The sequence below is a fragment of the Pipra filicauda genome, unplaced genomic scaffold, assembly GCF_003945595.2.
Source record: "Pipra filicauda isolate LSUMZ 115617 unplaced genomic scaffold, ASM394559v2 scaffold50_size3627746_pilon, whole genome shotgun sequence".
NCBI classification, from domain to species: Eukaryota; Metazoa; Chordata; class Aves; order Passeriformes; family Pipridae; genus Pipra; species Pipra filicauda.
This window is the reverse complement of record NW_024104654.1, coordinates 2893224-2918429: the sequence shown is the minus strand read 5'-3', so window position 1 is coordinate 2918429 and position 25206 is coordinate 2893224. Positions and strand designations below refer to the sequence as shown.

Genomic DNA, 25206 nt, shown 5'->3' with positions numbered 1-25206 from the left:
ACCTCACTACAACCTCCTTTCAGGCAGTTGCAGAGAGCGATAAGGTCCTATCTGAACCTCCTTTTCTTCAGGTTAAACAACTCCAGCTCTCTCAGCTGCAAGTCATGTACCAGGGAGGTGCTGCACAAGGTATCACAGCCCCTCAGCTCAGCTCAGCTCAGACCCACGTCTTCTTCCTCTAGCTGTGATCTCAGGTGGCTTGGGGACACAGCAGGACCACAGGTGACAGGCCATCTGCCATAGGATCCCCAACAGCAGGGACACCTCAACTCGGATTGCAAACACCTGAGTTTTGGGCAGGTGGTAGGCAGCACGCAGCAGAGGCTGATGTCAGTCCACGAGATTGCCCTGGTCTGGACCAGAGGCTGACTGGCATCAGGCAGACCCATCTTCAGGCAAGGCAGGGAGCCAAACCAAACCCGTTTGGCGATCCCTTGTCACAGGACATCACCTGGCACCTTCAAGAATGATTAAGTGCTTCTCAAGGGAGGCAGCAGAGCTCCTATGTCCCTAAAACAGTGGGAGACTTGTTGGATGTGCAGCAACACAGAATTAGCTTGTGGATCTCTGCATAACTGTGTCCAGAGAAGGGCAATGAGGCTGGTGAAGGGGCTGGAGCACAAGTCCCGTGAGGAGTGGCTGAGGGAGTTGGGGTTATTTAGCCTGGAGGAGGCTCAGGGATGATCTTATCACTCTCTACAACTCCCTGAGAGGAGGTTGTATCCAGGTGGGCGTGGGTTTCTTCTCGCAGGTAACTAGTGATGGGACAAGAGGACATAGTTTTAAGCTGTGCCAGGGGATGTTTAGGTTGGACATCAGGAAGAAATTCTTCACAGAAAGGGTGATTAGATATTGGAATGGGCTGCCCAGGAGGTGGTGGAGTCACCGTACCTGGAGGTGTTTAAGGAAAGACATGGTCTAGTTGCCATGGTGGTGTTCGGTCATAGGTTGGACTCAATGATCTCGGAGGTCTTTTCCAACCCAGCTGACTCCGTGTTTCTGTGACTCCGTGCAGCAGTGTGAGGACTCCGTGCGTCGCTCCGCGTCGAGGTCGGATCCCCCCCCTCAGTCCCTCCGGGTACCTCAGACCCGCCACACTGCGCACGCGCCGCCCCCCCCCCCCGGCTGGGGCCGGTCACGTGCGCTCCGGCATGGCCGGGCAGCGGGCGGCGGGCACCGCACGGGGGGGCGGCGGCGGGAACAACGGGAACGGCAGCGGGAACGGGAGCTCCGGGAAGGGAAACGCTGGCAAGGGGAGCGGGAGCGCCCTCCTCGCCCGCCCGTACATCTGCTCCTTCCCCGGCTGCGACGCCACCTTCAACAAGGCCTGGCGGCTGTCGGCCCACCTCTGCCGGCACACGGGCGAGGTGAGCCCCCCCGGCTGGGGACGGGGGGCTGCGTGACCGAAATGGGGGCACCGCGCTGGGGCCCCGCAGACGGGCGGCATTGGCCCCCGCGTGGGTACCGAGCAGCCCTTCACCGCCTCGGAGCCGCAGGACACCGCGGGGGCTGCGGGGCTGTGTCCGCGGCCGGGACCGGTGCCGCCGGGGCATCCCGCTGACGGCGGAATCCCGGGAGCAGCCGAGCCCCCTTGGGACAGCTCCTCTCAAGAGCCCCTGTGTTTCAGAGGCCGTATGTTTGCGATTATGAAGGCTGCGGCAAAGGCTTCACGAGAGACTTCCACCGCGCCCGACACCTCCTCACGCACACCGGGGAAAAACCCTTTGAGTAAGGCCCAAGTTTTTACTCCTTAAGCGGCAGTGCACTTCTCCGTACGGAAACGGAGTTATAACTGAGGGTGGCACAGGGCAGGCATGCTTAGCTTTTGTATCGTGAGCACTGCCAGAACATGTGCACACGGTACATGGAGATCTCCTTAGCCTAAAAACCTCCTGTCTGGCAGTGATCTATAATAGATGCTTAAAGGCATAGGCAGGTCTTTCCCTAGAATACATTATTAAAGGAGTAAGGGAGGTTATCTCCTATTATCAAGCCCTTAATAGTTGCATGTCATGGATTAGGAGCTAGAAATTCCTAGGTGTTTTATTAAAAGTATCTTCTGATATGTTTCATGTGATTGTTGATTGTAACAGCCTCTGGCTTTTCATGACTTTAAAGCAAACTTGTATATTTGGGTTTTGAGTTTCAGTTATTCCTCATGCGTTCCTCTTGTGCAGTGATTTCTGTATCTGCCTAGGGAACAAACCACTGTTTGAGAGCTGTAATAAAAAATGCAGTTCATCTACAGGTGCACAGCTGAAGGATGCAATGAGAAATTTGGAACAAAATCAAACTTAAAGAAGCACATTGAGCGCAAGCATCAAAATCAGCAAAAGCAATATGTGGTGAGTAATTACCTTTGTACTGTATAGTGGAGGTAAACAACCTCTTTTTTGTGTATCTAGTGAAATACTTCAACTTGTTATTATGTGGTACATGTATAAATTCAAAGACTGTGACTGGGATTTCAGCAAACATGAACTGAGCTGTCATTATTTGGCTTCTAATGATAACTTAATTTCCTCAATAGTGCAACTTTGAAGGCTGTAACAAGTCTTTCAGGAAGCATCAACAACTTAAAGTTCATCAGTGTCACCACACCAATGAACCTCCCTTCAGGTAGGTGGATAATTTTAATAATGAACTTCAACAATTCCATTTAAACACTCTAGATAAAAACAGGTGCCTTTTCTTAGCCTTTTTGTTAATGTGGCATTAAAAAATGGAATCAATTTGTAGCCATGGCTGCAAGTATATTTCTTGTACTAGTCCTTTGCTCAGTAGTCTGTTTTGAGCAAGTCGGTGGTCTGTAACTTTGGCATTCCAGCAATTCCAGCATTCTTATGGTTTATTACAGGTTCACAGGAAAAATAACTCCCCCCAGCTTTTAGTTCACGAAGTCTGAAATCAAGCATAAGAGCTTGCACAGTAATGAAAAATGCAGCTACCCAGTAAAAAACAGTGACTTGGCTAACACTGAAGTGAGCAGTACCTTCAAAAAGATGAGAGACTTGGACACCAGTCTTAGAAGCTGTGCACTGCAACTCCATAGAGATAACACATCAGTATAGATCTGATGAAAGCAAAGTTTAGTTTTGTATTTCTTACAGGTGGAACACACTTAACATGAGTGTTCATTCCACTTAAGTGAAGTTTGTGAGTATGGCTGGGTGACAGACACAAAAATAATCAGTGCTCTGCTGTTGCTCTGACTGCTGGATCTGCACAAGCCAGTTAAACTTTCCACTTTCTCTCTCTCTTTTATGTTTGAAGAGCCTACTGTGTAGGGATGGTAGAAGACTTGACTCTCTATAGCTCTAACTCTCAAAAGCGTTAAGAGTCCTCTGTTAGAAAAATATTATGGGATTTTCTTTTACAAACTGGGGACATACACAGATCTCTAGGCAAGGGGAAACTTGGATTATTTTCTTCACTTTGATTGTTCTTGACTTAAAGATATAAAAATATGTGGATACAGTGAAAGAAATTAAACCACTGTATTTTATACCTAGATGTAATAAAGAAGGATGTGGAAAGGGCTTTTCTACTCCAAGTCGACTAAAGCGGCATGAGAAGACACATGAAGGTATAATAGCTTTTTCTTCTTGCTTCAGTCACGTTCCAGAAAAGGAAAAAGGGCTTCTTCCAGCAGAGAGTATGCAAGTATGTGTGACACATGTGGAAGTATTCTGGGCCTAGTGATCTAGACAGAAAAAACAAGAACACCCGTTTTGAATAGTCAAATGGGATACAACTGCAAGGTATTGTTCAGTTTCAGTGCACTTGTGGCACTGAACAGAGCTCATGATTCCTTCAGTTATTTCTTCTCCTGAGGTGCTTCCTTATCAATAATCCATCTTTGGAGATGGGCTACTGGTTAAGGCGCTAGCCTGGACCTCCAGAGCTTAGGATCAATTGCCAGTTCTGCCACAAATTTCAACAGAGCCTTGGCAAAACCATGTGCATTTTTAGTTATTAATGAACCTATGTGAAAGGTTTTTAAGTGAAATCATCATGACATGGCCGTGTATGTTTGAGCTAATCTTGCTACACTCCTGTCCATTCTTTCAGTACTGTTGACAGCTAACCAGCTTTCTAGAGATAGAAAAAACCCAAATCGAATCAACCCAACAGTCTAGGAAGAGTATATAGAAAGATACGATTTGTAGTGTGTTCCTTTCTTGTTCATAGTTGTTTGACCTTTCCAGTCCTGAGATTTAAATAAGGTTGATTTTCTGTGGTTCCTGTTTGCTTGATAGAATGGTAGAGTCTCTAGACCTGGAATATTACTGTATGGTCAAGATTTTTTTTAATATGCAATACAAATACTTATATAGGAATATTATATGTTATTAATTATTTTCATCCATTTGAGTGAAAGAAATAGCTCTACTGAAGCAAGGAGAGAGAGTTTCACAAAATTGTTTAGATCAGAAAGGATCTCTGGAGGTCATCTGGTCCAGCTCCCTGCTCAAGGCAGGATCAGTTACACCAGGTTGCTGAGGGCTGTGTCCAGTAGTTTTGAATGTTATCATGGCTAAGGCTTCCAGAGCCTCTCTGGACAACTTGAGTCAGTGATACAAGGTTTCTTTCTTAAACCTGTTAGGATCTTCTCATGTCTTGTGTTTGTTGTCTCTTGTCCCATTCCTGTGCAGTATGAGAGAAGGAATTACTGGCCTTTAATTTTTAAATGCTAGAAGTGGAGTTCCCCCTTGTAAAACTGGACTGTGTTTGCCAGACCCTCTGTGACTTTAAACATCTGTCCTGTCCAACAGGCTATGTGTGCAAGAAAGAAAACTGCTCATATACTGCAAAAACTTGGACAGAGCTTCTGAAACACAATAAAGTCAGTCATACAGGTAAACTCCAAATGCTAACTCGAAGAGGAGTCTGTGCTGAACTCATTTCATCAACTTGTCATTGTGTACAAACTTGTCTTAACTTTGTCGGTAAACTGGTTGTTACTCTGGCTAGATCTCTGTCTGATGAAAATGCTGCTTTGTATACTGACTTTGCTTTATGATCCAGTTAAGAAGAAATTGTTTAATGCAGGATTTAGGATCTGGATAATTCATACTACATTATTCTCTTCCAGTCTCTGAGTTCCTTGCATTTCATGTGGATTTTAGCATTGTTCTGGAGAACTCCTAGGATTTGATTCTGAGCTTCTGTAAGAAACTGTTTATACTCTGCCTTTTTCTCTCTCCCACTCAGAGCCAATAGTTTGCAGTGAGTGTCACAAAACTTTCAAACGGAAAGATTACCTCAAGCAGCATCAAAAAACACATGCTGTGGAGAGGGAAGTCTGCCGATGCCCAAGAGAAGGATGTGGAAGAACTTACACAACTTTATTTAACCTTCAAAGCCATATCCTCTCTTTTCATGAGGAGAAAAAACCATTCTCTTGTGATTATCCAGGCTGTGGAAGAGTGTTTGCAATGAAAGTATGTACTTTTTAAACTGTTTTTATCTGAATCACATAATCTGAAATTATAAGCCTAACTCTTTTTTTTTTCCCCTGCTCTTTGTAACTATAGCAGAGCCTAGCAAGGCATGCTGTTGTACATGATCCTGAAAAGAGAAAGCTGAACTTGAAAGTAAGTTATACTCTTGAAAAAGTCTTCTCAACCATACCGTGTCACTGCAGAGGAGGGTAAATGTTATGTGTTTTAGAATGTGACTTGAAGCAGAAAAACAGGTTAACTATCCAGTTAATTTGTGAGATTCTTAATTTCTGAAGCTCTTTTAGCTACTACAGTGGTAGCCTACTCATTGATTTCTTCTTTCCCCCCCACATTAGTAGTCTTTGTTCCATAGATACGTAAAGTTTACTAATTCTGGATTTATTTCTGCCAGGCCAAGCGTTCTCGTCCTAAGAGGAGCTTAGCCTCACGTCTGAGTGGCTACATTCCTCCTAAAGCACAGCTGAGAAAGGATGCAGTTGTGACAGAAAGCAAGACAATGAATAAGCTTGTGGAAAATGAAATACCAACTGTTGAAATTCTGACTCTGCAGTAGAGGTTAACTGAGACAACATTCTTCATGGAATGACCAATGCAAAGCTTAACAATAACTTTATCAAGTTAATATTTTTATTTTATTTTTTAATAAATTAGTATTGTTTACACTGCTTCATAAAGTCACTGATGCAACTCATTTGACTTCAGATTTTCATTTTCGTCTTTCTTGTTTTCCATCTTCTGGTGTGCTTTCAACTCTTTGTCAGACATGTGTCTCAAAATACAGGCACTCACTCCTTCTCTAGTAACTTTTGGCTTGGAAAGATAAGTGGCTTTCTCAGACACTGTTTCCAAAATTTGATCAAAAAGCATGGACTAAAAAGGAGGAGAAAAATAGGACTAAGTCAATGCACAAATACAGGCAGAAAAATATTTCCAGCTGTTGTGTAATGGTTATGGTTTAGCTGTTAGCTGAAACAACCTATTTGGTAGTCCTAGTTTGAGCAGTTCATCTTGTCCTTTCCTAACTGTTTGTTCTTTACTCATAAGCAGGTTTAGGAAGGTCACACAGGAGGGATTAAGCCATCTCCTAGCCTTCAAGCTGAACTCCTAACTCATCTTGTTTTGCTCCTTAAGGGTGTCCATGAGAGTGGTCTGCATCTGGCTCCCCCCCATCCTCCTATTCCACTAGATTCAGACATGTTATTATGAGGCTTTCCTCTGAGAAGCAGTATTGTTCTTAAGGTTAGCAGAACCTGGTTGTATTGAACTGAGTGATAAGAGTGCATTCATGTAACACAATGAACTCCTAAGCTCCTACTTAAACTTTTAAATTTAAGGACAATGTAAATCTAGACTGTGTCATGAAGTGTTCTGTTCCCTCCCATAATCAGTTCCTCCTGTTACCCTCTCCCTGTGGATTTAACTTCTTATAAAAAGTTTTATTCCTTTTGGATGAAGTGATAACACAATTTCCCCCAACTCAGTTGAGACAACCATCAAGGAAACCTAATTCACTACAGACATTACAAGGGGGAGTAAAAAAATCTTACATGGAATCTATAAAAAAGCCATTTGTGCAAATGACAATGAAGTCTCAAGGCCCTGCAATTATACCAGTAAGTTGCCACCAGCTCCCTAACATCTTTATAGATGTTCACTTTGCTAGTCTTGGAACACCATTCCAATAGTTTTTCATGCCACAGTGGACAACTAACCTTAGCCACAGTTGCACACTTGTATCTGTAGAAGAACAGTTGCATTATTGAAATAATCCAGATAAAATACAGCAGAACTTTTTCAAACCTCACTGTTAAAAGTGAGTGAGCTGGCTTAAGGCATAGATGGGAAAATTTGACCAGCCCAGTTAATAAGGTGGTGCTGCATAGACTGCTTAGATTGTGCTGTCAAAGCCAGTATTGTAACTGCATTCTTAATAAAGCATGGTCTTTGAACTGGCTCTGTGGGACTACTTTTCTAGAACTGCAGTGTTTGTACAGAAGCAGCTTAAGGTGGGCAGCCATTACTTGCACAGGACCTAGATCTCTACGTACTTGAGCAGTACACGAGATACAAAAAATTGTGGCAGTACCGAATAGGGCAGGTTAATACAACTACAGCTATTTAATGAAACTGATTGGTCCAATTTTCAGGAGTTCACTCACCATGTCCGTATTGCTACCTTTTGCTTGCCGGATGGTAACTTTAACATGGTATTTCTTGTCAATCCACTGTGCTATCTGTTTAGTCTTGATCTCCAAGTCATTTTTGGCAATAGCTGAAGAAAAGGATAGCTCCTTCTGAACCACTCCTGTTTAAAACAGAACTGAAACTGTGTTGGCTGAATATTTGACGAACCTGTATCAGTTGTTCTTTTAACACCTCATGATGCTTTGCTTAACTCCCTCCTCCCATCCTGCTTTCTCAAAACACCTCGATCTCATTGTCTCAACATGCACCACTCTAGGTGGCTACTTGATATTCTCACACTCTGCCATAACTGGGAGACTGAGTGTATGTGTGAGGCACACAGGGAAATCTCTTCAGGGTCAGAAAACTTAAGGTATTTTTAATTACAGTCTTGTTCATACCGTTCACGTTGTAGGTCTAACAAATAGGTGAGCATTGGATCTGGAATTAAAATCTTACTGTGCAAACTCCTACATTCTGCACACAGCACAGCTGAAGGTAAAAGCTTTGACTTGAGATAGCTCTTCATCTTGAGCCCATTTCATTGAATGCTGAAGTGCAATATTCAGCTGAAAGCATGAAGATGCCTTGTAATATATTTGAACATTTTGTGGTCTCTTCCTCCTTAAAGTTCATCTAAAGTAGTTACCATTTGAATCATCTTTTTGTAGTTTCTTGAACAGAGCCACTCGCTACCACAATAGTGCTCTCTGTTATAATCAGAACTCTACCCAAAGCATAGATGTCTTTGTTAGCCTGAGGATAAGAAGAGAGGATACAAGGTCACGTGCCTTTTGTAAAATCTCTTTGCCAAACTCAGTTTGTTAACCTGCTGGAGCAGGCTGTCTTAAGAAAAAGAAACCTCAAAAGTGTTCAATATTGATAAAGTTTTCTCTTATTCTGTCCAAGAAAGGGCTCCAGACTTTGTCTTCCTAGCAGCAAATGAGGAAGAGAGTGTTTCATGACTACTGGTGACAAATTATGTTATTATATTGGTGTATCGGGTGCTCAGTTTGTAAAAAGAGCCTGTCACTATGCCTTAGTAAAAGAACAGAAATTCATTGGCTCTCACAGAACCAGAGTTTAGTTATATTCACTTAAATAAAAATATTTTTCTAAAAAGTCAGCAGATGCCAAAATAGTAAATCCCGAGAAGGCAATAGAAGGCTTCTTTGTGGAAGACTAATCCAAAATTTTATTTTCACCACTGCAAATCCTTAATAGCGTGGACTGCAGTGACATTGCTTTGGATTTACACAAATACAAGTAAGAGGATTTAATCTGCTGGAACCATTTTTAATGCAGCATTTTTCAAAGTGCTCAGTGTTGTAGTGTGTACAATGTACATACCTGGTTTTGGACTTGCTTTTTTCTTCTCTGCACGTCTAAGCTGTTCTTCATGGATCTGCTGCCCAGTCATTAATCTGTACACTGGAGGTTCTACATTCTCTTTAAGGAGAACTAGTTTCAGGTTATGTTGATCCATAAGTTTGAGTGCATCTGCTCGATGCATGTTTCCTAAGCTCTCTCCATCCTGGTTGATTACATGCAAAATACGATGGGGAATTCTTCGCCCAACACTTCCAAATGCTGTATTCCTTTTTGGTTCTGTCTGAGATTTTTCAGCTGTACAAAATGGCTGAGTAAGTGCAAACACAGTTGACTTTCTAGGGTCAGGTACCACTGTCCAGAATGGAAAAAAGAACCACTTTTGTGGTGTCTGCGTCAGAAGAGTACCAAAGAACCTTTTTGCGTATCTGTTCTCATTTCTGGTTGCTTGACATAAGTGTTTCATCGTGCACAAGGCAGTCATTCTGAGGAAGAAATAAAAACAAGTTACCCCAATCAGTCACATTCTTCTAGTTATATTAGGAAGACTTGACTCCAGTTCAGTAAACCCTAGTCCTTGAAACTACTCTTTTAAAAAGATGCATGGTGTTACTATACAGAGGGATTTAACCCAGAGAGAAAGTCTGACTAAGGAGCAAAATTTATGAGGAGTTGATGTTATCTTCAGTATCTTAAAATCTGAGCCTGAACTCCTTTAAAAGCATCCAGTACTTCTAGTTCCTTTCTCCTCACAGGAGTATCTACTCTTAAACACCTTGTTTGCGTACGGAGAGATTAGCCAATGGTTAACAGGGAGATTTTGCTGTCAAATAAAAAGGCATGTCACACTTTTCATATTTTCAGTCCACATTTTTTCATAAAGTATCTGAACACCAGAACTTTTTTCCTGGTTGATACTTTTCTTTGGGAAGTTTTTCATTTAAGCCACACTAATTCCGGACCGCTCTAATCAAACACTGAATAAAGTTGCAATTTGTGCAACGTCCAACATCTACAGTCTGACTCTTCTATGTTTCGTAAAGTTTTGGAATTTCAAAGCTTTGACCATACAGATTAAGACTGCCATGCAAAACCTTCACCTTGGCATTAAAACATTAGAAAGTAACCACTACTAAACTTGAAAACATGGTTTATCCCAGGGTTAAAAACTCTTCCATAGCTAGCATGCACCTTGCTTCTCATAGCACTGACCCCAAATTGTGTATTTTTCCCAGTTTTCCAAATGTCATTTTGTGAAAGTAATCCAGGTAGTTACTTGGTTTTACATGGATTAAGCGCTAATATTATTTCAGTAACCTTAAAAAAAATTAGAAAAAAAGTTTCCTTACCATCTTTTAAGCTCGAGTTCTACTGATTCAGTCATGTTTCAAAAGTGAAAACAGTGCCTGAATTTTACAGAATCTGCTGAGTTGGGAGAGACCCACAAGGATCATTTTAAACCTGTTTTATCAGACATTTAAAGTATTGATGACTTTCCCTTTTTTTCACAAACATTAAATTTAGGGTGGCACATTCCTATTGATAGTGAGCTGACTTTTTCCAGTTATAAAAATTATTTATATATCTTACAGACAGAAAGCATGTACCTATTTCACCAGAACTAGCTAATAAAAACACTTACATTTTTCTTCTTCTTGAATGATAAAAAAAGCTTGTGGGGAAAAAAAGAGAAAAACAGAACTATGACCTGCCTGCAATACAGAGGCTGGCAATGAAGAACAAGGTTCATATGTCCAAGATCCACAATTGCAAATTAAAATTTAAATAAATTGTTACAGGCATCTATCCTGGCACGGTAATCATGAAGCTATAAACTTTCAAAACAAGCTTCAAAATATATCAGTGCTCGAAGACTGTTGAAACTGATCTTTGAAACATTTGTTCCATCGTATTTTTTTCCCCCTTCTTCCCTGGTTCGTGGAATACCCCTGGCAATTGTGGTGCAGCTGAGCATTACTTCCATTTTACTCAAAACTTCAGAAATTGGTCATTTTCTAACAGCTGCAAAAAACCATCAGATATAAAGAGCAAATTGTGAGTATTATCTGCAGTTTTAGTATTTTATGTTTAAAAGGGAGCAAGCACAGGAAAAGCCAAAGATGATACAGGAAACCAAAGACGTCATACCAGAGGAGTTGGCAAGAGCGTGACCTCTTTTGCCAAGGAAGGAATGTGACTCCACTGTGTAAATGTATACATGCATACACATATATATATATCTACATATATGACATTGTGTAAACATGTATCCATGTGCATACATGTACATGGAAAAGGTGCAAACCATCAGCAAGGATAAGGAGCTATTTATAATTCCAAGCAGTGGGACAAGTAAACTGACCTTCCTGTGAATAAACTTAGTCTGAAAAGGGAGATAGTTTGGAGCCTGGAATGGACTTTATATCTTAGCAGAAAGGGCAAAGTCTGTATAAACTGCTTGATGGTGGTGCCAGATCAGTTCATGAACAGGGTAGTAAGATACAGCTGTGCGCTAAAGCAGGATCCCAAACTCAAGCTAGCCACAGGGCACAGAAGAGAAATAACAGGATATCCACAGCAGAGTCTAAAAACAACTGATAGAGCTACTGTACCTTCCTGCCCTGGGCTCTGCCTCTGCCAATTCCAGACCAGAAACATGACCTCTGTGAAAACAGCTTTTTTTTTTGGCTGTGACAACAGCCCTACAACTAAACACTCACTGCCAAGACACAACTATCTTTGTGCATCATCAGTGCAGCTACATAAAAGCCAAGACATCCTTATTTTTAAGATGGTTTCATAAACCAGCTCTGGATCATGCACTGCATACTTCGTCTGTACTCTGGGCATTGCTGCTGCATTATAAAATGATATAATTAAATTTATCTTCCACTCAGAAGAGCCTGGCTTGCCTTTATCAGCTACTGACTTCTAAAACTAAGTATCACGATCACAGCAATGGAATAGCAGTTTATTTTAAAGAAATGGTAATCTTGCTCTGCTAAATACATGGTTTTGCCTTTATTATCCTTCATTTCCTGTTGCTATTGAAATCCAGTAAATACAGTCTTACCTGTCTGAAAGGAAATTACCCTTTGTATAGAAGGATTTATCTTCGTGTAACATGGCAGATACGTGTGTTTTGCTTTGTTACGCAGCCCACGTGTTGGCAAGGACGGCTGACTCCGCTGGAAGGGAGTTCTGATGAGCGGGCAGCTACGGGCATCCTGGGCACCGCAGGAGCAGCCGTGGTTCCTGCGGTAGCACCCCACGGGGTTCCCGTGCTGGCAGGACGTGTCTGGCTGCAGGTGCCAGAGGTGTGACGGCGCCCTGCTGTGTCCATGTTCTCGGGTGTGCGTGTCGCGGAGGTCACTGTGCGTGTGCCCGTGGCGCGACCGTGTGTGTGACCCTGCGGCTCCGCGGGGCCCGCGCTTACCTGCCGGCCGGGCCGGGCCGGGCCGGGCCGGGCCGGGCCGAGCCGCCGGCCAAGGCCCGCCGCAGCAGCCGAGAGACCTGCCCGGGCCGCCGGGAAGTTCCGGAATGTCCCGCCTCTTCTTTTTCCTCTTCCTTCTCCTCCTCTTCCTCTTCCTCCTCCCGCGCCTCCGCCTCCTGCCCCCGCCCCTCGCGATCGCGCGTGCCCGCGTGTGTGAGCGTGCTGTGGTGGGCGCGTGTCCGTGTGTCCGTGTCCGTGTGTCTGTGTGTGTCTGTGTGTGTGTTTGTGTCTGTGTGTGTCTTTGTGTGTGTGTCTGTCTGTCTGTGTGTGTGTGTCTGTCTGTGTTTGTGTGTGTGTCTTTGTGTGTGTGTGTCTGTCTGTCTGTCTGTCTGTGTGTCTTTGTGTGTGTGTGTGTCTGTGTCTGTGTGTGTGTCTTTGTGTGTGCGTGTCTGTGTGTGTCTTTGTGTGTGTGTCTGTGTGTGTGTGTGTCTGTCTGTGTGTGTGTCCGTGTGTGTCTGTCTGTGTGTGTGTCCTTGTGTGTGTGTGTGTCTGTCTGTCTGTCTGTGTGTCCTTGTGTGTGTGTGTGTCTGTCTGTCTGTCTGTCTGTGTCTTTGTGTGTGTGTGTCCCTGTGTGTCTGTGTGTGTGTGTGTGTCTGTCTGTGTGTGTGTCTGTGTGTGTGTGTGTGTGTGTGTGTTGCGTGTGTCTGTGTGTGCCCGTGCCCCGGTCCGTGTGTGTCTGTGCGCCAGGTCTGTGTATGCCGGTACACCAGTCTGTGTGTGTGTCTTTCTGTGCCTGTACACAGATATGTGTGTGCCTGTGCCCTGGTTTCTGTGTGCCTGTGTGTGAGTGCCTGTGCTCTGGTCTGTGTGTGTCTGTGTGTGCTTGGACGCCAGTCTGTGTGTGCCCATGCTCCAGCCTGTATGTGCCTGTGTGTCTGTGCACTGGCCTGTGCACTGGTCCTCCCCGCCCCCTTCCTGCCGGTACCTGTGTGCTGTGTGCATCTTGGGTACGCACAGGCATGTTTTGGCACTTGCCAGTTGGTGTTTCTTACAGAGAGTTTCTGTCTCTGGATGGATGCGTGCGCTTGTGCGCGGATCTGTGCATTCATCCTGTGTTCCCACATTTCCAAACTGATGCATGTGTGGTGTGCCTGGTTCTGTGCGTGCAGTTGTTTGGGAAGTGGTGTTTTCCTGGGTGTACCCAGGAGGCTGCATTGTTCTGTTGATTTTCAGTGTCTTTGCTCTGCTGTGGGAGCTGCTATGGGTGTAAGGACCACGGCTGGGAGATGGTTCTCACTGTGCTCAGGGGCCATCCCAGGAGGGTACTTTGTGGCAGTGAGCGGGGATTATGTGGGTGCTGAGTGATTTCTCTGTGTGTTGTGCGTTGAGGTGCATACTTGAGCCATAGAATCATAGAATGGTTTGGGTTGGAAGGATCTTTAAAGGTCCAACCCCCCTGCAATAAGCAGGAGGAGCAGGGACACCTTCAACTAGATCAGGTTGCTCAGAGCCCGTCCATCCTGACTTTGAATGTTTACTTGGATGGGACCCCTACTACCTCTCTGGGCAACCTGTGCCAGTGTTTCACCACCCTCCTTGTAAAAAATTTCTTATATCTAGTCTAGATCTACCCTCTTTTTAGTTTGAAACCATAACCCCTTGTCCTATCAGTACAGGCCTTGCTAAAAAGTCTGTTATGTTTCTTACAGGCCCCCTTTAGGCAGTGGGAGGCTGCTATAAGGTCTCCCCGGAGCCTGCTCCAGGCTGAACAATCCCAACTCTCTCAGCCTGTTTCCACAGGAGAGGTGCTCCAGCCCTCTGAGCATCTTTGTGGCCCTGCTCTGGACTCGCTACAGCAGGCCCATGTCCTTCCCGTGCTGAGGTCCCCAGAGCTCCACGTGCAGCACTCCACGGGGCTGTGTACCATAGTACGTCTGTCTCTCTCTCCCCACTCCTAGGGCTGCGAGACCGGACTGCGGGGCCGTGCGTGTGTGTGCGGGGCGCGGGCACTGCACGGCCGAGCTGTGTCTGCAGGGGTCAGCAGCGTGTGCGATTGTGGAGTTCCGTGAGTCAGACCGAAAGCGTGTTGGATGTTTGGATTTGTTACCATCTTTGGTAGGCAGCTCTGCCTTGGGTTTGTGAGCTCCTCCATCCAGTTTGGAGACAGAAACCTTTGACAAAGAAGCTGAAATTCATGTGCAAACGTTGGGTCCCCAGCTGTAACACAGTAAGAGAGTCAAACGCTGAACAGCGTGGGAGTTTGGTGTTCTCCAGTTGCTCTGGAGGGGCAGCATGTGCTGAGGTCTTTTCAGAAGCCCTGGTGTTCGTGTCTATCGAGGGATGCTGTTTGGCCAGCTGGGTGTGAGCTAGAACAACACTCAGACTGAAAGTGTGCTTGCGTTCATAACTAAGTACAAAATGAAGCTATGTGAAGCAGCTTGGAGGGAGGCCTTTTTTCCTGTTCTTCCTGATTTAAAAAAATCAGAACTTTTTAGCTTATATGGTTTAGGCCAGCTACGTGACCCCTCTTTCCTCTCCCCATTTTCTGCCAGGAAGAAGAAATGCAGTGAAAATCTGAGCTTTATCTTTTTGGGTTGAAAGCTTTCTGTTCTTAACTGTGGTCCTAGAATGGTTTCATTTCATGGGTTTGTTGTTTTTGTACTGTCATTGTGGTACACACATGTAAGAAGAGGTCTGTCATTTCTTTGTGCTCTCCATCTTCACAGAAGACATCATATGGTAATTGTGTGCAAAACCAGAAAACTTTACTAAATCAGTTCACAATCTGAAGTTCATTCATATCACCTTATCCTCATTAAAACTCCTCACTTGCAGTAATGAGTTTGGAAAAGTGCCAACAACAGAATTAGCCAAATAGATGGTGAGCTGTGTTAGGAGCCTGAATGACAACTGTAGCTTCCCCTATTATATGCAAATGAAGCCTGTTTTTTCCATCCTGCTCTTCTGTGCATTTTTCTTATTTCACTCAGGCTTTACACCTTTAGAGTTGTAAGCTCTTTGGGAACAGGGATTACCATCACTTACACCAGTAGAATGCCTAAAAAAACTGGATCTCAGTTTGATCTCTTGAAATATAAATTACTGAAATTCTACAGTATCCAGTTGTGGAGAGTGAAATATTCCATAATAAGAAAAGGCAAGACAAAAAAGGTTTTTACTGCTCTTTTCATGGTCTGGAAATCAAGTGTGGAATTTGAAAAACCATGAAGGGAAATTTTGGCAGAGCTGAAGCCTGAAGAGATATTTTTTTCATCGTCTGCTCTGCAATATGCATTAGAGGAGAGCTTGTCAGCAGCCCTGCTTGCAGTTAGCTACTATTGCCACTCTGAGAACCATCCCCATAAGACAGATAATTTTCAGCAATGTTAGTAGCAGCAATAAAGCTAATAATCCTCTTCACTGTGATAAAAACTACCTGCATGAAAGCAAGGTACTTCAGAGCATACAACTTGCATTCCTTCTCTCTTCCTTTTATTTAATTCTGTTAAGTTTAAACCTAATACTTTTTTACTTTATGCCTTTCTAATTAAATTTAGTGTGCCAAGAAATAGTGCAGCCTTCTCATGCTGTTTGTCCTCAATTAACTTGATCTTTCTGGGGGTTCATTGTACTCTTTCTCCTTGTTCTTTGTCTCATGTCTGTTTACACTGTAATAGTCCTGGGGCCATGTTTTTATATGTACCTGCCACGGTGGAACTGCAGTCTTAATTATTTGAAAGACACTATCATAATAAATGCAGTTAATAATAACTTTCTCCCTTCTATTTTGCTTGATGCACATCATCCTCTGGCTACCCCTGACAATACTCTCAGTAATTTATTTACTTTTTAATTCCTAAATCTGTCTTTTTTTTTTTTTTTTTTTTTTTTCATTTGATGTTTACTTTCCCAAGCTGGTTAGAAAAGTTGTTGTTTTCACTTTATTATTTTTTGTGCCATATCAAGGCCTGTCCTGCTAGGCCTTGGGCCAAACCATAGATACTTCATTCCCTGGTTAATTTTAAATGCAAATATGTGAGAAGGGGAAGGAATGGTGGATGGAGAGATTTCTTGCCCTCACACGAGAACAGCGTAATGATCTGCTAGTGTGGATGTTATTAATGTTATTAATTAATGCAAGACTCAAGAAACTACTGGGAATCTTTTTCCATATTAACATCTGATCTGTGGGGTATGATTTCATTGTCCCCTGAGGATGTTAGAAACTGGTTCCAGTCCTTCTGTATTTTGGGGTCAATCTCAAAATCAAAGAATCACAGAATCATCAAAGTTGGAGGAGACCTTCAAGATCCTCTAGTCCAGCCATCAACCTAGCACCACCATAATCACCCCTAAAATCTCCCTCCAAATTTGTTCATTCTGGGTATAGTAGGCAGTTCGTAATTCCCAGCAGAGAGTGAGAATGCCCTTAGCTGGATGACAACGTGTTCACCTGGAGACCCAAGGCTACAGTTTACTTTCATTCAAACTTCATCATTCATTTTGTGGGAGCAGGAAGCAAGCTGAAGCAAGAGGTCCTGCGAGGACCTCTTACCTGCTGGCACTGGGTGGAGGACTGGTCTTTGGTCCACAGTGAATATCTTACTGCTTCCTAAGCTGGAGCTGTAATTCTCAATATCTGGTAAAAAAAATCTGAAGTGCTAAACAAGATCATCAGGAATTTGTTACTGATATTGTTGGGTTTCTGCAGCGCCTTGGGACCTTGGACATGGACCAGTAGCAGCGGGTAGGACAGCAGGTTTTTTCAGTCTTATTACTATATCTGTGATTAGTCTCCTGCACACTTGTGCTTACAAAGGTTCTGAGCATCTGGAGGGCTGCTTACCCTGTGCAACTCTGTTTTCCTGTTTTTTCTATGTAACTCCCTCCTTCACAGGACGTTTCAGCAGGAGGCTTGGGGAAAGACTTGGAGAGAGTCTCTTACTCCTCCCCACTCCTGCTCTTCAGCAGCAGCTGGCATGGCCCCCCTTCCACCTTCCTGCTGGTTATAACCATGGCCGTGTGTGTCTGAAGTCCCCTGGTTCAGTGAGGGGCTGTAGCCTCCCCTTTACACTCCTTAGTATTCCTTCTCCCGTTAGGGTTTATAAAAGACTTTCACACAGAACTCAGATGGAACACTCCCTTGTGCTGAGCTGAGCATTGCCATATGGCAGAGAACACGTGAGAGTAAACACGTATTTAAAGGACAGAGTAATTTTGGGTATGTAGTAGGTCCATGTTTCTGGATCTGCAGTAGCTCATTTATTCCTTTTCCATCCACAGCTTTCGAAAGTTGCTTCCTACACAAACTTGTCTATTTTTACTCTAGCAAGAGACAGCAAAATATTAAAGGAAACCCAAAAATTCTGTTGTAGCGAGTGGTAAATGGTCACTGCCCACTGATGCCCTGCACAAAATATACAAATATAGTTAAAACAGATAAAGTTTTGTTTGATTTCTGAGAGCTGCCCCTGTTGTAGGAATTAAAACAAATCTTTTGAAGATGCATGTTCTGCCATTAAATTGCTTGGGCTGATTTACTGAATCCAGGCAAAGAACCGATTTTACTCCCTGAAAGGCAAGGCTGACTGAATTTATTAAAATGTTAATCATAGAGCAAGCCTGTGAGTTCCTGGGGCGAGGTGCAATTAGAGTTAAAACTTAGCAGTATAGAAAGTTTTTTAACTGTCTAGTTTTACATCTTGACTGTAGGGAGAGGAGTTTCCACTGTACATTGAAGACATTGTTCTACAGCCTTTGCAAGTTGTTGGGTTCAGCTGTGAAGATTTTAAAAGCTGCTTTTGTTGGCAGCCTAGGACACATCCGTGACCTTATTAAAGTGGAAGTGAAAGCTCTCTTCTTTTTTTTTTTCTTTTTTTTTTTTTTTTGCAACAGTAAATCTACTAATTTTACAGTCAGTTGAACAGCAATAGATTAATTTGTTTAAAGTCTGCATTCACAAAGAAAACGTGAACTTCTCTGCCTTGAATACCCGAAACTACAGTGCGATATTTAAAGGGTAGAAACTATTACAACTTGCCCTAGAATGGTCCAAGCAGTTCCCTGTCACCTGCTTCTCAGCACAGGTGCTGACCTCCCTGTCTATTCTATCCCTCCTGACAGACTAGCAGCCAGGCTGGGGCTTTGTGTGCAACAGAGAGCGCTTTTCCAATGACTGGGCCAGTTTTCTTCAGCAACCACAGGAAGCAGAATAAAGAAAAGGTTAAGGGCCACCACAAGGGTCAGAATGGGTTAAATTTAGTTAACATCAGAGGTTATAGCTTTTAACAAGAGCATGAAGGAAACTTATTCGAAGATGCAATTTGTTTCTTCTTTGTCAACCATTATTTTTTTTTTACTCTATTGATAGTGACAGCTTAACAAAGTTTTTATATGCCAGGGTTTTCATCCTTTAGAGAATAAAGAACTGTGATGCAAAAAAGAGATGCAGGTGGAAGACTTTTTAAAGCCTCCATGATTTTCAAATTGAGGGTTGAAAGTAGGCTCCCTGCGTGGCTAAGTCAAAAATAATTTGTAAATGTTAAAAAAAATACACATTATGGACGGAGGAACTGCTTTTCTGCCCCCCCCCCCCCCCCGCCCCCCCCCCCCCCCCCCCATGTAGCTTGCCAAGAGTAGTGTTTTATTGGAAGCTTTACAATCTGACTTTGTATGTACTTTTTCCCAAGGTAATCTTATTTTCTTTTTTATCTCCCTCTAAAGATGATCAGTCAAATGCCTTTAACAACAGTCTTCATCATCTCCCTTCAAGATATTTTAGTGTATAATGCACAATGCTAGGTTTTCTGATTCTTTTTTTCCTTCCAATGTAGTGAAGAAGCAAAACCAACAGAACACACTCAATGTAGCTGCACTGTGAAGATCTCAATCAGGTTCTTGGAATGCAAAGATGAGGAAAGTTTTAATCTTTCTGAAAATTATTGAACAAATATAATTTTCAAGAGGTTCGGTAGAATTTTTCACGTTTATACACAACAGATCATCTTCTGCCAATCATTTTTTCATCAGAATTAATTAATCAGTATTTTTTGTTATTTTTTTACTTGTACAAAGTAAAGAACTGAAATTAGAATTTAATTAAGTCTGATAACATTTCATAAGTACAAACTGCATTTTGATAGGTTTATTTTTCTTTTTAACATGTTTTCCTAAAGGAAAAAAAAAGCTAATATGATCATCCTGTCTTCCTATCCATCTGTTTCTCTGCAAGTTCTCTCAGCAGTTTTAATTGCTTGGACACTTCAGCCCAGTTTGACAAAGAGATAGGAGCCTCAAAGATATTGTACATTTATAATAACTATATGTATTTTTAACAAGTTTTGTGAAAACCAGTGCTTAAACAGTGGAGGAACATTCAAACTGATGTCTTGTTCTAGCAGAAGAGTTCATCCAGCTGACCAGACAGTTTATGTGTGTGGGCTGCCTGGTTAACACACAGGTGTTATCAGACCTCATTGCAGCCTTTCAGTACTTAAAGGGAGCTCGTAAAAAAGAGGGAGAGTGACTTTTTACACAGGCAGATAGAGGTAGGATGTAGGGAATGGTTTTAAACTAAAAGAGGAGATATTTAGATTAGATGTTAGGAAGAATTTCTTTACTCAAGAGGGTAGTGGGGCACTGGAACAGGTTGCCCAGAGAAGTTGTGGATGCCCCATCCCTGGAAGTGTTCAAGATCAGGTTGGATGGGGCCCTGAGCAACATAATCTAGTGTGTGGCATCTTGTCCTGTGGCAGGGGGTTGGAACTAAGTGGTCTTTAAGGTCCCTTCCAACTCAAATCACTCTATGATTCTATAATACTGTGATCGGCTATAGTCCATGGTGTCTTTTGCTTTGATCAAGGGCTGCGTAGGTGATGTGTAAGGCTGAGGGGAACTTAGAGATTGGAGAAGGAGCTAGAACACATTGTTGGCAATGGAGAGGTATAGGGGACGTGCTGGGGTGATTTTGATCTATAATTTTGGTACTTGATACTGTAGGTCTCTTGTAGAAGATAAGAAGAACAGTGGGAATGATTGCAGTGGGAGCTGACAACACAAGCCTCGACAATTCAACTATAAGTTATTTAAGTGCTCATTTGCTTACCGAAGAAATTTCACCTGCTTTGTGGTGTCATTGCAGTCAGCAGGACCAAAGCTTGAAACTTCTAACTCGCTTGCTGTTGTGTTAGCTCAGGCTAGTGTTGGGTTGGGCTGTATGGCTGAGAGCAGATTTTGCTCTCTGGAGGATTGGATTAGTCCTTTTCGATGCATGTCATCACTTCAACATTTCTGGGAGGCTTCTGTTTGAAATCAGTTAGTATGACCTCTTTTTTTGGTGTGGAATGAATTCTTCCCTAAGGCACAGCTGGCAGAGATAGAGAAAGGCTGTGTAGATTATAGATAGAAGTATTTGCACTGGTTTAGTGTATAGACAAGCATATAGATTCTTAGCTGGCTATGGGGACTAGACAAGGGGAGGAGAGAGCTGGAGAAACATAGGGCCTTCCGTGTTCCCAAAGATGAGGAAAATGGCACAATCCATCTCTAATAGTTGAGTGCTGTGTATCCCCTCTCTTTCATCCACACACACAGAGGGGCAGCCTCTGCTGAGATGACTTGCTATGGCATAACTACACTGAAAAACAAATGAGAAAACGTATGGATCTCCACAGCCCAGACAGACTGGCCTGGAAAAATACAACAAAAACTTCCACTTACTATTCTGCTCACAAGCTGCCATCAAAACTCAGCTGTAAGGAGAATAAGAGCATCTTTTTAAAAATGTAAAACTGTCGGTTTTTTTCCTTCTGAGCTACTCTTACAGGCTTTAAAGCATTAATTTCAAAAGCTTCACAAAGGCAGCAGGCATCAAACAGTCCAGGCTGAGTGGAAGCTTGGAGAGAAGAATTGCAAAGTAAGTTGCGAGGGTGATGGCTGCAGGCACACTGAAGCAAGGTTATTTGTTTGTTACAAGTCAGCAATCATAACTTACTTTTAGTGATGGAGCAGCAGAGAAGGAGAGTAAGAGCAGCCCAAAGAGCCCTGGACTCACACAGCCTTAAGTTCAGCTACATCTTTTCTCTCATACTACTGTTGTCTGGGTGATTCTTGGACTGGGAGTTAGGAGATGTGAATTTTGACTGCAGCGCCTCTACTGACATGCCCCGTGACCTCAGACAAGTCTCTTCATCTCTGTGCTTTTCCTCTCATCTTTTTGCCCACTTAGAACCTATCTCCCTTTTTCCTTGCAGTGTCTTTCCCTAATTATACACCTGGACCATGCCTATCAGAATGCAGCTGTGCTCAGACTGATATAGTCTGCATGAACCGTAAAGAAATACTGCACTGAGCAGTTAACTAGGACTCTCCTGTTATCTCAAGGCTTCAAAGACAACCTTAATAAAATAAAATTCCTTCAAAAGACTGAGGGTTCCTGACTACTGCCCAACTGCTTGCTTTTTGTATAGCATCTTGAACAAGAAAAAACATCAATTATGATCCCTGGGTTGTCAGAAAATAATGATTTATGGTATTTCATATTTCCTGATTATTGGTAACATATTTTTTATTCCTGAAATCTCAGCAGTAGCTTCAGTACTTCACTGTGCCTAATTTTTTTCAAAGTGAATTATAAACCAACATGCTTCTATACATCTTACTCATTTTGATAGGTTTTCCATAACTTTTCTCCTTTGGGTAGGTGCAGTCCATGTGCCTGAGACAAGGGACAAAGCCTCCTCCAGAATTAATCACACAGTACCTCCGAAATCTACTCTGTTTTATTCCCATGAGGATGGAGTCCACTGCCAGGATCACTGGCTCTGCAATATGATCTAAGCAAAATTGAGTATGTTCTCTAAGATCAGCTTTCCCTGTATGTGCTCCTCTACCTGGTACAAGATGTCAACATCCTATTAAAAAAACCTACTATACCCTTGGGAAAAAAATTACATCCTTCAGCAACAAAGCATACACACCAATCCGTACCTGCCCTTGTATCTCCTTCTGTTCCAAACAGAATTCAGACTGGATTTTTCCATGAGATACATAAGGAAAACTTATCATCCAGTGTTTTGCATATCACCTTTTCCTACAATGTTCAGTCTTTTGTCTTTATATCAGCTGTGCTCTCAGACAGCATCTACGACAAACTTCTCACAGCTGTATCAGCTTTCTGTCTCCTGCGCAAATTGCCTGATCCCAGACTTTGTACATTCGTGGTTTCTAGATCCCCCAGTGCATATGTAATTTCAATAGTCTCACTCCCCTTTCCCTTCTGCCCTCCCTCCACATGCTATAGGGTTATAGGAACAAGCTTTTGGCTTCAGGAGAAACATCTGTCAAGGACAATTTAGTACTTTGTGATAGAAGTGCAGAATTGGAGAATAATCCAGGTTGGAAGGGACCTCAGGGAGGGTCATCTACTCCAATGGTATACCAAGAATTTTGGACTATGACCTCAGCTTGGGTGAAAAAACCACCTTACTTATCTGTGAATCAGTTCAGGAATCAGCAGGACCTGAGTGATTTTATGATGCTACCCTTTTACATTCTAATGAACAATGGAGACCCTTATGTATGCATTTCCTTAGAAGCAATTACAGTCCTACAAGCTCAGTCCACTTGAAATATAAGGAAATAACCTGTATTTGAGTAGAAGGTTGAAAATTTATTTGTTAATAATTTTAAAGCACTTTAATTGTGCTGAGACATCTTTGCATTCCAAACAGTTTATGTATATTTTTAGATTCATATGCCAGTGATGCTTACATGGTATCAGACCATAAGTTATTTGAGTAAATTAAACATGGATAGTGGATCCACAGAAATGAGTCATAATTTTTTCTTTACAGAACAGCAGGAGGTAATTGTTTTGATAAGAAATTCAGAAACTAGCTTTGCATTAGAATATAGAATTGCACTCAGGAATCAAACAAATTATTCCCATATTCAGCTAGGATCAAGTAACTGTCAAACATAGATGGTGTTAGAAAGACTGAGCAGAATTTATTCATGCTGTAAAGGCTCACATGCATTTATTCTATGTAAATTTGTCGAAGGAAAATCATTCTGCAAAATGTACTAGTGAGAAGTTCCATAAGTATTACTGACCACAACAGTATCTTAAAAAGTCTGAATTTACTAATCCACAGTTTTATAGCATTTCCCTGTCTTCAAGGTAGTATAAAATTTGTACCTGGTCCTAACAAGTAAGGGCGTGAGCATACCTTGGGAAACTGAAGTTTCTTGTTTGTCTGCTTGGTTACGAGGAACTAGAGCAAGAGAGACGGAATTATTTTTTAAACACGCAAATCTCATACTTATTAATCTGAACCAACATGTTTCAACATGTTTGTGACAAAGATAAGAATTGTTGTTAGCTATTTCATGTCGGGTTAAAAATAAAGTGGGAGAAATCACAGTATCTTTTCTGAAATGGCCAAAAAAGGGAAAAAGTTAAAAGCAAGCCTAGAAACCAGGCCAGCTGGTGCTTTATTTAGTGGTTCTGTTTCCATTAGCTCACCCTGCTTTTGTAAACTTTGGAGAGGAATGCCATGTTATAACAGTAGCATTTGCTTTGTTTTTTACAGTTCCATATGTGGGTAATGAAAAACAACTGTAATTTGTGAGCTTGAAATACAATTAACTGATGCCCTAAAAGGTAAACAGTTTCTTCTAATTACATAAAAAAAAAAAACCAGTCATGAGCCAAGCAATGTGATTTATATAAAATAACTCTAACAAATGTATGAATAAATATATAGAGGCTATCCCACTGTTTCTCTCTTTATTTTTAATAGTATTAATCATAGATCCTTTGGAACATTTCCAATAAAATTACATATTGTGAAAAATGTTGCATTTCATAGAAGCCAAAGGCTTTGCTCAAGAGGAGTGAAAGGCAGATTGAAGTTTTCACTCTATCAGTTTCATACCAAAATTTCTTACCTCACATTGCTCCAGGCTAGATACGTGAACCTAGTTTTCCATGTTCCCATGTAGCCTTCCCCAGCTATTCAGAAACCGACTTCAAGAAAAACAGGAGAAATATACAAAATTTCCAAATTTGAATATATTCAGTGAAATTCAATAATTAGTTTTTGGTTCGCAATCAGTATCTTTTTGCACAGTGAACAAAGCTACTGATCTTTTCCTTTCAAACAGATTTGGTCAAATTATAGACCTTAATGCTTTGATATGGAAATTCCCTGAGGTGCTTCATACCTTCGTTACCCTCTCCAGGCTGGGTTTTCTAGCTGGACTAAATTTCACAAAGTACAATTACTAATTTTGGTGAATTGTGCATCAGTAGTTAAGCTGAGCCCTAAAAAGAATAAAATAGAATAGAGAAGAATAGAACAGAATAGAATAGAATAATTTCAGTTGGAAGGGACCTACAGGAATCATCTAGTCCAACTGCCTGACCACTTCAGGGCTGGCGAAAAATAAAAGCATGTTATTGAGGGCATTGCCCAATGCCTCTTAAACAGTGACAAGCTCGGGACATCAACTGCCTCTCTAGGAAACCTGTTCCTGTGCTGGACCAGCCTGTGGTGCATCAACCCACCCAGCCCAAAGGATCCCAACTCTTGCGTTCCTCTGAGTATTCAAAATGGCATGTCCCCATGGAAATGTGCTTTGTTTGGGACACAAATGTGCTGTGGGACAGAAGGGATAGAATATTCCACAGACAGGAGACATCCTTTCAGTAAAAAAAAGAAAAGCCATTCAGTTTTAACTTGAAGTTTTTCATAGAAATAGTTTCAGTGGAAAATTTTTGGACAAGCCCTAAAT

The 25206-nt window shown here is 42.3% G+C and overlaps 2 protein-coding genes across 3 annotated transcripts; one reads left to right on the top strand and one right to left on the bottom strand.

Annotated features, from left to right (window-relative positions):
• Positions 1–1151: 1151 nt before the first annotated feature.
• On the top strand, positions 1152–6156 carry GTF3A (general transcription factor IIIA). The gene is made up of 9 exons (XM_027727167.2): positions 1152–1367; positions 1628–1728; positions 2249–2345; positions 2531–2619; positions 3513–3586; positions 4776–4859; positions 5215–5444; positions 5538–5597; positions 5857–6156. The coding sequence occupies exons 1-9, from the start codon at positions 1152–1154 to the stop codon at positions 6016–6018; spliced, it is 1113 nt and encodes a 370-aa protein (XP_027582968.1). The 3' UTR covers positions 6019–6156.
• MTIF3 (mitochondrial translational initiation factor 3) lies at positions 6075–12451 on the bottom strand. Of its 2 annotated transcripts, none has more exons than XM_027727171.2 (4): positions 12415–12451; positions 9000–9463; positions 7625–7770; positions 6075–6335 (listed from the first exon to the last, which is right to left on the bottom strand). In XM_027727171.2, exons 2-4 carry the CDS (start codon positions 9460–9462, stop codon positions 6141–6143), a joined length of 804 nt encoding a protein of 267 aa, XP_027582972.2. In that variant the 5' UTR covers position 9463; positions 12415–12451; the 3' UTR covers positions 6075–6140. The 2 variants fall into 2 exon arrangements, with proteins under 2 accessions (XP_027582972.2, XP_027582970.2); XM_027727169.2 differs by lacking the exon at positions 12415–12451 and adding an exon at positions 12052–12403.
• Between the last annotated feature and the right edge of the window lie 12755 nt (positions 12452–25206).

Bases quoted from the DNA above. Each gene is read 5' to 3' on its own strand.
- GTF3A (XM_027727167.2), top strand. From the start codon at position 1,152: ATGGCCGGGCAGCGGGCGGCGGGCACCGCACGGGGGGGCGGCGGCGGG. The intron at 1,729-2,248 runs GTAAGGCCCAAG...GTTCATCTACAG, and splicing joins ACCGGGGAAAAACCCTTTGA to GTGCACAGCTGAAGGATGCA. The intron at 3,587-4,775 runs GTATAATAGCTT...CCTGTCCAACAG, and splicing joins GCATGAGAAGACACATGAAG to GCTATGTGTGCAAGAAAGAA.
- MTIF3 (XM_027727169.2), bottom strand. From the start codon at position 12,104: ATGTTACACGAAGATAAATCCTTCTATACAAAGGGTAATTTCCTTTCA. The intron at 9,464-12,051 runs GTAAGACTGTAT...TTTCTTCCTCAG, and splicing joins GGTAATTTCCTTTCAGACAG to AATGACTGCCTTGTGCACGA. The intron at 6,336-7,624 runs GTGAGTGAACTC...CCTCCTTTTTAG, and splicing joins AAGGTAGCAATACGGACATG to TCCATGCTTTTTGATCAAAT.